This window comes from Mytilus trossulus, chromosome 3 (genome assembly GCF_036588685.1).
Source record: "Mytilus trossulus isolate FHL-02 chromosome 3, PNRI_Mtr1.1.1.hap1, whole genome shotgun sequence".
Classification (NCBI taxonomy): Eukaryota; Metazoa; Mollusca; class Bivalvia; order Mytilida; family Mytilidae; genus Mytilus; species Mytilus trossulus.
Genome location: NC_086375.1, coordinates 50,537,232 through 50,550,747, shown reverse-complemented (window position 1 = coordinate 50,550,747; position 13,516 = coordinate 50,537,232). Strand labels below are relative to the sequence as shown.

General features: G+C 31.3%; 1 protein-coding gene across 1 annotated transcript in view; it reads left to right on the top strand.

Annotated features, from left to right (window-relative positions):
* The first annotated feature begins 2,298 nt into the window (after positions 1-2,298).
* The window catches only part of LOC134711756 (CD109 antigen-like), a 53,578-nt gene continuing 42,360 nt past the window's right edge, over positions 2,299-13,516 (top strand). Inside the window, exons 1-4 of the mRNA XM_063572612.1 lie at positions 2,299-2,354; positions 6,071-6,240; positions 7,594-7,619; positions 8,004-8,163. Coding sequence (XP_063428682.1) covers positions 2,299-2,354; positions 6,071-6,240; positions 7,594-7,619; positions 8,004-8,163 — 412 coding nt within the window. The remainder of the gene's footprint in view (positions 2,355-6,070; positions 6,241-7,593; positions 7,620-8,003; positions 8,164-13,516) is intronic.

Here is a 13,516-nt window from a genome sequence, read left to right as displayed (position 1 = left end):
CTACTCCTGGGGTAAGAAAATCCTTAGTTTTTCGAAAAGTTCAAAGTTTTGTAAACAGAAAATTTATAAAAATGACCATATAATTGATATTCATGTCAACACCGAAGTGCTGACTACTGGGCTGGTGATACCCTCGGGGACGAAACGTCCACCAGCAGTGGCATCAGAGTCACGTTATAAGCACAAAAGAAATACAAAGAGTCACATATACAAAACAAATCACCAAAAAATGAAAGCCAATACAAACACATTGACGAGATGTATAAGTACCGAGCCACGTCAAACGGATATCACATAAAACCATTCAACAGTAAAAGTAATCTTAATAATAGAACAAAAACAAATAAAAGAACAATTAAACATGTTGTTAAGATGATACACAACATCAGTACGCAGAATCTATACATCAAGACCATCGTGTATTATTTGAGAAGTTGGTACGGAATATTTATCAACAAGGTCTTGGTACCTTCCGATGAACTTTTGTCGAAAAAGGACGAGACGTTCTTTGACATACCCCTGGTTCATCAACTTTCTACTCAGACACTGATGACGTTTTACAAAGTCTGAGTAGGAGCTGCAAGCTCTTGAATATCGAATAAGTTGGGAAATATATATCCCATATGCAGGTGAAGTTGGTATATTGCTACTAAGTTGGGGGAAATTTATAATTTCGAAATTAAAATCGTCTCGTTTGTCATAGATTCTGGTACTGAGATGGAAGAGTGCCAATGGGACAATTCTCCATCCAAATAACAATTTATAAAAGTAAACCATTATAGGTTAAGATACAGCCTTCAACACGGAGCCTTGGCTGATATCAAACAGCAAGCTATAAAGGGCCCCCAAAATAATATGCATTAAAAGCCAACCTTGTAATTGAATTGAATTAAAAATATCTGTTTTGAATATTGAGCAACCAATAATTCATCAACCAATTATCAGGCTATCAATTTTTATGGCTAGCTGAAACCAAATTACAGCAAATATATATTGGACATCGTTTTCTGCAGAAGAGACATACATATGGAATAGTTTTCATATCGGCGAAATAGAAATGAATATACTTATAATATATGAAAATACGAAATCTATTTTGTTGGTGTACCATATTCTCTGAAAGTTACGAGAAAAGTTCGTACCATATTCTCTGAAACTTACGAGAAAAGTTCATGGGGAAATTCAATCAATGGCAAAAAAATGAAACTAATATTGCATAAATACAATAATGCTTTAATCCTATTACATATTTAGGTTGTATTTTAACATCTGCCGTTTCATCCAGTTTTTAAAAAGGAAAACGTAGTGATAATTGTTTATACATGAAGGTAAGTTCTTTCAGAATGTAGTTTCACTTTTAGTATTTGAACATAGAGATCCGAATTCTAAAATCAAAGTACTTTGAATAGTAGGAATTCAGTGTTGTTGCATGTGTAGTATATTCAGTGAGGTTTGTATTTAACCAAACATCATTTTAAAACAATGAGTAAACGTGGTTTTATTGGCAAATGGACAATGATATAGACAAGTGTATGCATAGGTTATCATCAGTCATCGTTATTTAACAAAACCCACAAATACATACAGTAAGCTATACATTGCCCCAAGATATAAACGTGACACAATTCTAAACAGAAAAGTAAACGGTCTTAGTAATGCCGAAACAAGACTTTAACCCAAATATAAGGCGGTGTTATTATTGGTGAGATAACAATAAGAAGAGGGTGTTAACATTGGTGAGATAACAATAAGAAGAGATACCGGTGGTTGTGTGTGGCCGTTTAACGACCCCCTTACCTGGATAGGTTGTTTAACAGATATTATTACAAAAAACTGTAAACTTTTATCATTGTAAACGGCTTGCAAAGTATCGATGTAAGATTACTCGCTGTAACTATTTTCCCTGACCAAAATAGCAGTCATATCATATTATTATTAGTCTTTATTATTGGAATCGGCATTATCGTATCAACATTGTTGTTTTTTTTAAATGGAGAAAGCTTTTTAAGCAGGTTTGATATAAAACCTCAAAACTATGGTTGAGGTAGCTATCATATAATCATTGTCATTTGAAACTAACAAAAGTGTGTTCTTGTAAACAGATCTACGAAATCAATTCGATTTTGAAATACAATGATTTGGTTTTCTAAAACATATGATTATTATCTCTTCCAAATGTATTTAGTAAAACATTTGCCAAAAATTTCATACAGTTCAAAACATTAAAACATACTTATCTCACGTTTTTATTCAGGCTTCAGATAATTTTTCTGCTACAACATTATCAGAAGAGAGAAAATGATATATGCGATCCTACTCCTGATGTTTGTACCTGTTGACAGTCAGCCAGAGAAGTAAGTTGGCTCTTTATATGTTTTATCTGTAAAAAATTCACTAGTTAGTCAGTTATGATTAGTATATATTTTAAACGTTAGTTACACAGTAGCGAAGTAAGTTTGTACTTGTTAACATACTATATAGTAAAAAATCATTTCTGTAGTTCACAGAAAGGGGAAGTGGTCTAGAACACAGTATTATTTTATTTAGGGGGTTCACTCTATACACGCAAATTTTTATTAGTCTTCACTTCAAGGTTAATCGAGCAAATTTTATTAAATAATGCGTGTTACAGTTTTTTTTAATTTACTACGGGCTCATAAAGATCTTATATCTGATTCTATTGCTGTGTCCACAATATCATTCTACGTATTTCACCTGTATCGGTTTGGACAATTCCATGGACTATTCCATACACACAACATTATGCTTAAGGGGTTTTCATATGTCATGTCAAGATGATATAGGCTATTTACCGTTGTTTGCCACAAAAAAAAATCTGGCAAAGTCACTTTTCTGAAAAAAACAATATAATATAGTTAACATATTTATATATTTAATCTAACTGTGTTCATTGACCACAATGTTTTAATGACAACACACACCTAAAATTCGTTTTGGTCTATTCCATGACATTTGCGCGGGAAATATCTATCAGAGACTTAATTTTAATGGACGTTCATTTGGAAAATTTTAGTATCTATTTTATGTGAACAATTGTCATATGTGTTTGTGTTTGGTACATTTAAAGAATCAACGCTATTTAAATTCCGTATATCATCATTTGACATTAGGTTTGTACGCATTTAGTCTCTTCTCTAGTCTATAATCTAAACTGAAGGCCGCGAAGGGACACATGTCATGATGACATGTGCTGCACAATCCCACACATTTCAACGAACAAAAAAGTTACTATTGGATAGACTTTATTAGCTGTTTATTGACATCTATATGCATTTCATCCCCTTATGTCAGTCATGATAACTGGCATAACAGCGGAAACCGTGTATTCGCGAAGTCTGTCTTTCGCCTGCTATGGACGATTCTATACAACGTTGTATATTAGGGGTTTACATTATGGACGATTCCATATAACATTGTAGTTCAGGGGTTGTTTACATGTTTGGTCGTATCTTATCTTAATGTGAAAACGTATGTACATTATTTCTACATATTTGTATATGTTGAAGGAAACAGCTCAATTTCATGATAATTTGGTATGCAGAAACATGACATAAGTTTTTTTGAACACTTTTGGTGTGTATAAATGACTGTTTATTGACATCTATATGCATTTCATCCCCTTTTGTCAGTCATGATAACTGGCATTAACAGCGGAAACTGTGTATTCGCGAGGTCTGTCTTTCGCCTGCTATGGACGATTCCATTTTGGTGTATCTATTTGGTATTATTCATTTATATAAAAACATAATCTTATCATATTTTTACAGAAACGTATCCTACTATTGTCATATTTTGTTTATCTGTCTGTTTTGGTGTGATTAACATACTATATAGTAAAAATCATTTCTGTAGTTCACAGAAAGGGGAAGTGGTCTAGAACACAGTATTATTTTATTTAGGGGGTTCACTCTATACACGCAAATTTTTATTAGTCTTCACTTCAAGGTTAATCGAGCAAATTTTATTAAATAATGCGTGTTACAGTTTTTTTTAATTTACTACGGGCTCATAAAGATCTTATATCTGATTCTATTGCTGTGTCCACAATATCATTCTACGTATTTCACCTGTATCGGTTTGGACAATTCCATGGACTATTTCATACACACAACATTATGCTTAAGGGGTTTTCATATGTCATGTCAAGATGATATAGGCTATTTACCGTTGTTTGCCACACAAAAAAATCTGGCAAAGTCACTTTTCTGAAAAAAACAATATAATATAGTTAACATATTTATATATTTAATCTAACTGTGTTCATTGACCACAATGTTTTAATGACAACACACACCTAAAATTCGTTTTGGTCTATTCCATGACATTTGCGCGGGAAATATCCATCAGAGACTTAATTTTAATGGACGTTCATTTGGAAAATTTTAGTATCTATTTTATGTGAACAATTGTCATATGTGTTTGTGTTTGGTACATTTAAAGAATCAACGCTATTTAAATTCCGTATATCATCATTTGACATTAGTAATACCTATAAATATATCTGTTTACAGTCAGCTAAAAACGAAAGAAAATAAACACAAAAACCAATTTGAAGGTACATTCAAACAAGGAGTCCTTCTAGGAATAAGGATAGTATATTTTAAAGTTTGTAAAGGAGTCTGTTGTAAATTATTATCTTTTAATTTCTGTAAATGTACCTAGATAGAAAGTCAGTTCAGTACGTTCAGTGAAGCTTGTGCTTATCATACTTTATTTTCTACGGTAGTGTTTTGTGAACTGGTTTTTTTTTGGGGGGGGGGTTTTAAACCATGGCGTTGTCAGTTTATTTTCGACTTCAAGTTTAAGATTAAATGTCTTAAATGTACCTGTTTACAGTCAGGCAGAAGTAAAACAGTATCGTTCAATGTATTGAACGGCTCGACTCATCAAATTCACCCTAAGCACAAAAACAAGTTAATAAAATACAATGTACACAACATATCGACTAAAACTTAAAAGCTGTAAATGAATATCAAAATTAGTTAGGGTACCTATTGACAAGCAGTTAAAAAATAGCCTCTCTTGATATTTGTAAATGAACATATTGAAAGTTAGTCAAAGAAGTGCGTATGCATCTTTGGTAGTAATTAATGTATGTATATATTTTTAATGTTAGTAAGTGCGCCTGTTTACAGTCATACAGACAAGTAAGTTTGTACTTTTACATGTTTGTGAATGTAATTGTTGCTTACAGTCATATTATGTTGACCATGCATTCGATATTCTAGTTTGTTTGTTATAATTGTTAGTTCTTAATATATGATTAATTAATTTACACATACAAAGTGCGTTGACATTCATGTTGACAAACAACGTTGATATTTTAATACAATTAACGTCTAAACGTCTGAAAGAGTATATTTTGACACCGAATGTTTGTGGCACAACATCGTAGCCATTAGTTAACAAATTTTTTTTCTGTGACGTATTAAATTTATATTCAGATCCATTTTGTTACATCTTGTGATCAATTTTATTTTGCAATCGTCAATGACAGTCAGCAGGGTTAAAGAACATCATTTGTTTGACCTGTTAGTCAAATGCGTTTTGTTTAAATATACTTTTTCACGTTTTTGGTCTTTTGGAAAATGTTGTTTGTGCTGTTTTTAGATCCTTCTACAACGAAATTTGTTTGACATGCACACGTATAAAAATTGCGGTTTTTATCCAACGCAATCATAGGTTTGAACGTAGTTTTCAATTTAGACTCGTATATATACATGTATACACATTTACCGTTATACATTCAGAAACCATATTTTAAGTGAAGGTTTGTGTCTTATCTGATTTATCAAAAAACTATTTAAAAATATCCGCTCAATGTTAACTTGTTAAAGTCATCATAGTGACATCACATTTACAGTTGTGACCAAAGTCTTAATATAGTAAAGGTATACTATTTTCTAAATTAAATCGGCATAAAATTCTCTTATCGTAACTGCTCTGTCGTTTTGAGTTTTGTATTCAAATTCATGTTTGTCTCATACAAGGCCAATTAATGTTGTATAACATGTGTTATAACTAATGACAATATTTGTTATAAATTTAGCTGTACTTACATAATGACTGTCCCCAAGGTAAGCAGACCAGGAACAGACATTGATATTTGTATCACGGTATGGAAGAAAGGGTCCGGTAATGTCAATATAGCCGCTGTATTAAGAAATAACAATGGAAAAACGATATCTGGAATTTCAAAGACATATGCAGGGGTATCAGGTATGAGTCAAAGTCGAACTAAATCAATCTACACTCAATAGCGAAAGAAACTCCATATTTAAATTTTGAAAAAATATTTCCTTTCCTGATACCCTTTTTTTATAAGTTCAAGTTGACACATGATGCCTAGAGTTATAACGTTAGATTCTTTGAAAATGAAAATATGTTTAAGTTCTGAATCAGTTTAGACTGCTAACTTATAATATAACAAAGTTTATGAAAACTGGGATCGGATTTGTATAGTCATCTGGAAACAAGGCTGATTTAACTTGCTCAGTTTCAAAGTCGATTTTTTTCGAAATTTAAGACAATTTTTTAATTGACGTTTTAAGAAATCTGCATGTTAAAAAGTTCTCTAAAAAACAGTGAATCAAGTTTAAGGTCATGCTTAAATGTACTAAACATGCAAACTTCATTCACATCAAAATCACGTGAATATTAAATCATGTAAATCTCACGAGAAATTCATATGAATTTCACCCCAAACTAGCTTATACGTGAAGTCACGTGAAATCAGTTTATATTAGTTTCACATGAATCTCATGTGACACTCAAATGAATTTCACATGAAAATCACATGAATTTTGTTCATGTGAAATTCACATACATTTTTTGAATAAAGTTATTCAAACAACATCTAAATTTTCAAATTTTTAAAAGTAAGATCATGAAAATTAAAAAAAAAAGAATTTGGAAGGTTCACGAGAAATTCATGTGAAATTTTTCATGTGAGAATCATGTGAATCTCTATTCACGTGAACTTCACATTAAAATTTTCACGTGAGTTTCGTGTATAAGCTCGTTGTAGATGAATCCCACGTGAAATATTTCACATGAATTTCATGTAAGTTTCATGTGAAATTTAGGCGGGAAAATTTTGTTTGTGTATATTTGAATACAATTAATGTTTAGTAAAAGAATATATTATGGAACTTCTATATAAGAAAACAAGATGTGTGATATCTTATTATTTAGTATATTCATTATGTTTGTATGTCAAATTAGCGTGCATAATATGATTTGTTATGCATTACATATAGAACTTCTTTAAACGAAAAACATGTTAAGAGCAAACTATGCATGGAATTATAACCATAAAAATAATCCCAATAAAATAGTGTGACTTTAGAAACGGTGTACAAATCATTAACACAATTTATTTAGTCATTGAATTAGTTTTTTTTTGTATTTCTACTAGTAATCCGTGTTGGTACTTAGTTTTATCTGCATACTGTATTTCTATTCATTACTTTCGTGATTTCATTTATCCTTTTGGTATCATGCATTTTAAGATTTTTCTATATTTCAATGGCGGTTAAGATACAAATTACACAAAATGTATTTCCATTGCAGGAAAACTACAGATTATCAAACTAAAGGTAAAATAAAAATTATTACCCGAAATTACCAGATTTGAAAAACTGATTACCCCTATGATATTAGTTTGTTAACATAAGTGGGTTTTTTTGTATGTTGTTTATTTCTCAATTGTGCCATATGATGATTTGCTCTGCAACTATTTGTCCTCTTAACTTTTAAGATTCGATTATCATTTTTCAAAACGAAACAAGCGGTTGGTATACACAATTACAACAATGGTATCTTTGATGAGTTTTTTTTCAAATATCATTACACATTTTTAAGACTTTTAATAACAATCAAAAGATCCTCATTGATCTTATATCAAATAACCTGTATTATAATGTAAGTTTCATAATAGATTAGACAGTTTCTGGTTTTTCTTCTTCTTTTGTTTGCAATAGGTTCCAGGTGATGCCCCGTCGGGATATGACTATCATTTAGATACTATTAGTACTGGATGGATAGTGTTTTACAAAAACACCAACAAGATCCGAATTGACTCAAGAAATGCTTCAATGTTTATACAGACAGATAGACCAATATACAAGCCAGGCGATTTTGGTAAACTCAATTATTTATTACATTGATAATTATATACAAACGTTTTAACAAATTTATTCAACATCTACTTTCTTTTAACATATATAAATGGTGATGTTCTACCTGTTACGATTCAGTCAGTCACTTTGTGGTTTAGATGTATCAAATAGGTGTTTATGTAGATTGAAAACGATGATAAAAATGAATTCCTTTTTTATTTTGTGTTCACGCTATTTGCGCTTATTGCAGATTATAGATAAAATCGAATGTAACATTAAAAAATGACATTAACTGCATTTGAAACGGATGTATGTGCGTTAATTTATTTTGTACTGTTAACAAAAGATATTTGAAGTCTGATATGAATATTTAGTCAAATGTGTACTATTTTATCTTAATGCGAAAAATGTAGCAAATACTATGAACTCCACTCCCATTTCAAATATAAAAACAACCAAAGCCACTTTGTCTATAATAAGTGAAATTTCTTTCCCAGATTTTCTATATGAACGTAGTTGTGGTAAAGCAATACTGTTGTTTATGTTTGCCTCCTCTTTAACTTTATTTCGTCGCTTTGTCTGATCAGTGTTATTTTTCCAAGTTTCTTCATCATTTCTGAAATATACTGATATTGATAATATGGCAACTATTGTTGTCAGTCCACTCGTTACCAATCGTAAAATAAGAAATATCGTAAAAGCACTCACTTTGTTGGTAGCTGGAAATGTATCTGAAACGACTGTCATAACAACGGCGAAAGTAAGAAATAAAGTCACTGCAAATGACGTTCTCTCTCCAGACTCAACAGGCAAAATAAATGTAAATATATTCAAAACACTCACAAGAATAAGAGGCAATATTAGACTTTTAATGAGATGCAAAGGCTTTCTCTGGATATGAAAATCAAAAACCAGAGTAGGGTATCCTCCCTCTATGAATAAATCGGACGTTATATTAGTCAAATCCCATTCGGGATCGCCTTCATAATACTTCATTGCTATTTCATACATATTTGGCCTAGGTTTTAGAAGTTCGATGTCCTTAGTCTCTGGATGCAGTTCCATTTGACATATATGATAATCCGCTGGGTAATAAACGATATCGGCATCGCACGACGTATCGATAATTCCACCAGCTAACAAGTACCCTGTTCCGTCACTATCGAAGGATACTTTTGATGTTAGATAGTCAAAGTCATTATCAAATTGGTAAAACGTCCTCTTGCTAGCACTGTTAGCAATGATCAACTTTGGAACCCATACTTCAGTAAACGGCACATGAATCTTGGTGATTCCGCCATTTTCAGAAACGTTCCATGTCATCAGGTCATCTGTCCAGATCAATTCAAAGGACTCATACCATGAAAAAACACCTTTACTTTCGTCAAAATCAATAATTTGCTCCATCAAAGGATCTATTTTCACTTGTACTAATACATCTCGATTAAATCTAGGTGTTATATGCTTTGAATAGTTTGCCATCAGACTTTCTATTAACTGTTGGCGTATATGGTATCCTGTCTGACAATTCCTTTCAACAACTTGAACCAACAAAATGAAAACTATGAAAATTGCTCGTACCATTATTGTGTCAGATTAGAACGAAAGACCTAGATGAAACTGAAATAGATAAAAAGCATTGCCTGTTCAATAATTAGAGTGATGATTTAGGTATATGACAGTAAAATAAATGTTTTCTCCTAATACATGCAGTACCATCACGAACACGGCTATAACTATAGTTTAGTGTCGATATTCATCAAATGTATCACAACTACCATTCACAAAAACACTTTTAAGAAATAATTAAATAGACTTTATAACTGAGCTAAAACGATTTGTTTACATCAGTAATTTTCACTTTTAAAAATAATTTCATAGTTGAATAAAGAAAGATACTTATGAACTCAGGCATATGTGGATAATAAATACAATAAAATTGAAGAAGTTGACATATGGTGTAGACACTTGCTTGTAAACGTTGACGTCAAGATGTACGGTTTTTTTTCATTTTTATATCCGTTTGTCCATTTGTTTGTTATTATTGTAATAAAGAAATAATCCACCATGTATTGTTTAAACTGAACGACGAGATGTTGATATTGGTGTAATATGGTCTGTCTTTGAATAATCCCACCCCTGTTTTTCGGCGAATTCCGTGAGGGTAGGAACTAGATATATAAATGTTGTTGAAAGACTAGCTGGCTAATGTACCGCAGCAATGCAGCCTATGTTGCGCCAATTGTTGATTAAGTAATGATACAATGTTGCGATAATTGATGTAGGCGAAGAGATCAAATGTCACCTATAATGAGGAGGTTCCCATTTTTATATTTAAATAAAAGAAGAAGAAGTTATACCACAGCATAAAATACAATGTTTACGTTAAAACATATTGAAAAACAATTATAAGATTTAAACATACATTTTCAATGTGTTTGTATTGGCTTTCATTTTTTGGTGGTTTGTTTTGTATATGCGACTTTTTGTATTTCTTTTGTTTTCATAACGTGACTCTGTACTTTAAAAGATCCTGTCAGTATGATATTGTTTTATTAAATGTCATTATGCTATATTTCTATTATGAATTACATTATACGTTGAACCACAAACGTCAAAATCATTCAATCGCGTAGTGGAATTAACTATTTGGGGATTCTTATAAATTCTATATATAAGTTTTGGACTGGTTTAAATCTCGGTCTATTTCTGAAATGTATTCTTACATACTTTTGATTTTTTAACCCTGTATGCTAACATAATTTGCCTATGTAAATTTTAAAATTGTTTGTATGCATATTGAACGACAAATTTATGTGACGTATAATTTTTTATGACGTCAGACACTCAAATCAATGATTGTGTTCGTAGATAAAAGATGTTTTTGTGTTCTGTTAAATTGTTCCTTTTAAAGTTGTTATACGATGATGACTGATGTACCCATATTTTGACTATTTTATTTGTTGTGTCTGTTTATTTAACGCATCAATGTAAATATAACGGAATTTGATGAGACTGTCATTACGGTGAGAGGGTTAGCGCTATAGAACCAGATTTAATCCACCATTTTCTACATTTGAATATGACAGATCTTGTCAATTCGTTTTTGAAACGTTTTGTTATTTGATTTTGCCATGTGATTATGGATTTTCCAAATTCATTTTCCTCTGAGTTCAGTATATTTGTGATTTTACTTTTTTTCAAAAAAAATCTTATTATTAGAACACACAATACTTTTTTTTTTAATTACATATGATTAATTACTATATTTAGCATTTAAGTTTTATTTAACTTTTCAAAATAAGAATAAAAAGGATTTGAAATGTATTTCAAGTCTTATAAAAAAAGAAGATGTGGTTTGATTGCCAATGAGACAACTATCCACAAAAGACCAAAAAAACACAAACATTAACAATTAAAAATTAATCATATGTTATTTAAAAAAAAACTTAAAATCATCAACTTACCTATTACGAAATCGTTCGCATTTTGACAATCCAGCAGTTACTCGACTTGTATAGTTTTACGCAACCATTTCCATTCTCAATTTTATTTTTTACGCAACAATGCTATTGTAAATATAGAACTGTTCATAAGAAAGTCTAATTGTTAAGTTGAACATGAACAAGGACACTTTTCACCAAAACATTTTAAAGATCAAAGTTGATTGTAGGTTTTGTGAACAGTTAGATTTTTTCTCGTAAGTCTTATTGTGATATTATGTCCAAGGTTTATATTATAAATGTTAATCTGATTCATTACTCATTAGGGATTTGTTTTATCAACAGATTGTAAATAATTAATTTGTATTTTTCTAGCAGCGATAAAGAAAGTTTCGAACCAGATCCACAAACGTAGTACATGTAAATTGATATTGATCTCTTTTAAATACTAGTAGTGAAGTAATGCTTTCCGACATGGTTTGTGAGAAAGTTATATCCAAAGTTTTGTCACAATTTTCGTTCGTTTTTCTACTTTTCGTCTAATAAGTAAATAAAGACAACAGAAGTATACTGCTAATATGCTTTGGCTGAATTTTCTGAAATTTAAAACAAGTTCAGAAGTGGGATGACATTGTCCTTTCGATTTTAAAGATGGGCTTATCTGTAGTTTTGAAATGAACTTAAATTATTCAAGTTTATTTATACACATTTACCTTAAAACAAAAATAGCAAATGAAGGCAGGCAACAGTGGTATACCGCGGTGAGAAAGTCATAAATCAATTGAGAGAAAACCAATCTGGTTTACAAAGTAAAACTGAGGTCAACACATCAACTATTAGAGGAAAACAATGATACAACAGAAACACTGAAGTGCAACAAAAAATCAAAACGACAATGCAATACACACGGAAACGAACAATAAACGAAATCATAATCTTTCAGTCAGTTTTATTGAAGTCTGGAGCTGGCATGTCAGTTAACTGCTAGTAGTCTGTTGTTATTTAGGCATTATTGTCATTTTGTTTATTTTCTTTGGTTACATCTTTTGACATCAGACTCATACTGAATTTTAATGTGCGTATTGCTATGCGTTTACTTTTCCCCATTGGCTAGAGGTAAAGGGGGAAGGTTGAGATCTCACAAACATGTTTAACCCCGCCGCATTTTCGCGCCTGTCCCAAGTCAGCCTCTGGCCTTTGTTATTCTTGTATTATTTTAATTTTGGTTTCTTGTGTACAATTTGGAAAGTAGTATGGCGTTCATTATCACTGAACTAGTATATATTTGTTTAGGGGCCAGCTGAAGGACGCCTCCGGGTGCGGGAATTTCTCGCTACATTGAAGACCTGTTGGTGACTTTCTGTTGTTGTTTTTTCTTTGGTCGGGTTGTTGTCTCTTTGTCACATTCCCCATTTCCATTCTTAATTTTATAAGATAACAAGTGCCATTTTCCTGAATTAGTACAGAACATTTTATTAAAAAATGGTGGGTTTAACCTGGTTTTGAGGTTACCAAACTTTTGCGCTTTTTTGGCAATGTTAAATATAACACAAAATAGACAACATTACATGACAGGACTACAGTACAAATAAATGCAAAAACATTCAGGACAGAAAAATACACAAATAAACATTGCAACAAGACACTTAGCAATACTCGTAAGGGCTCTTTTGGGATTTTCAATCTGAGAATATGTACATCTATTTTTCAATTGACATATCGTAAAATAACACGGAAACATTCTTCTATATAACCAATTCTGAAAATCGATAATATGCGTTAAAGGGGCACTAGCTGTCAAATTCATTTTCATCAATTTGACTCAAATCTCATATTTATTTATAACAATGTAAAACATTTTTCCAAACTATCAAAAGTATAATATAAACAATTTACAGGCCATGGTCTCAATAAGATTTAGCTTCGTTTCGT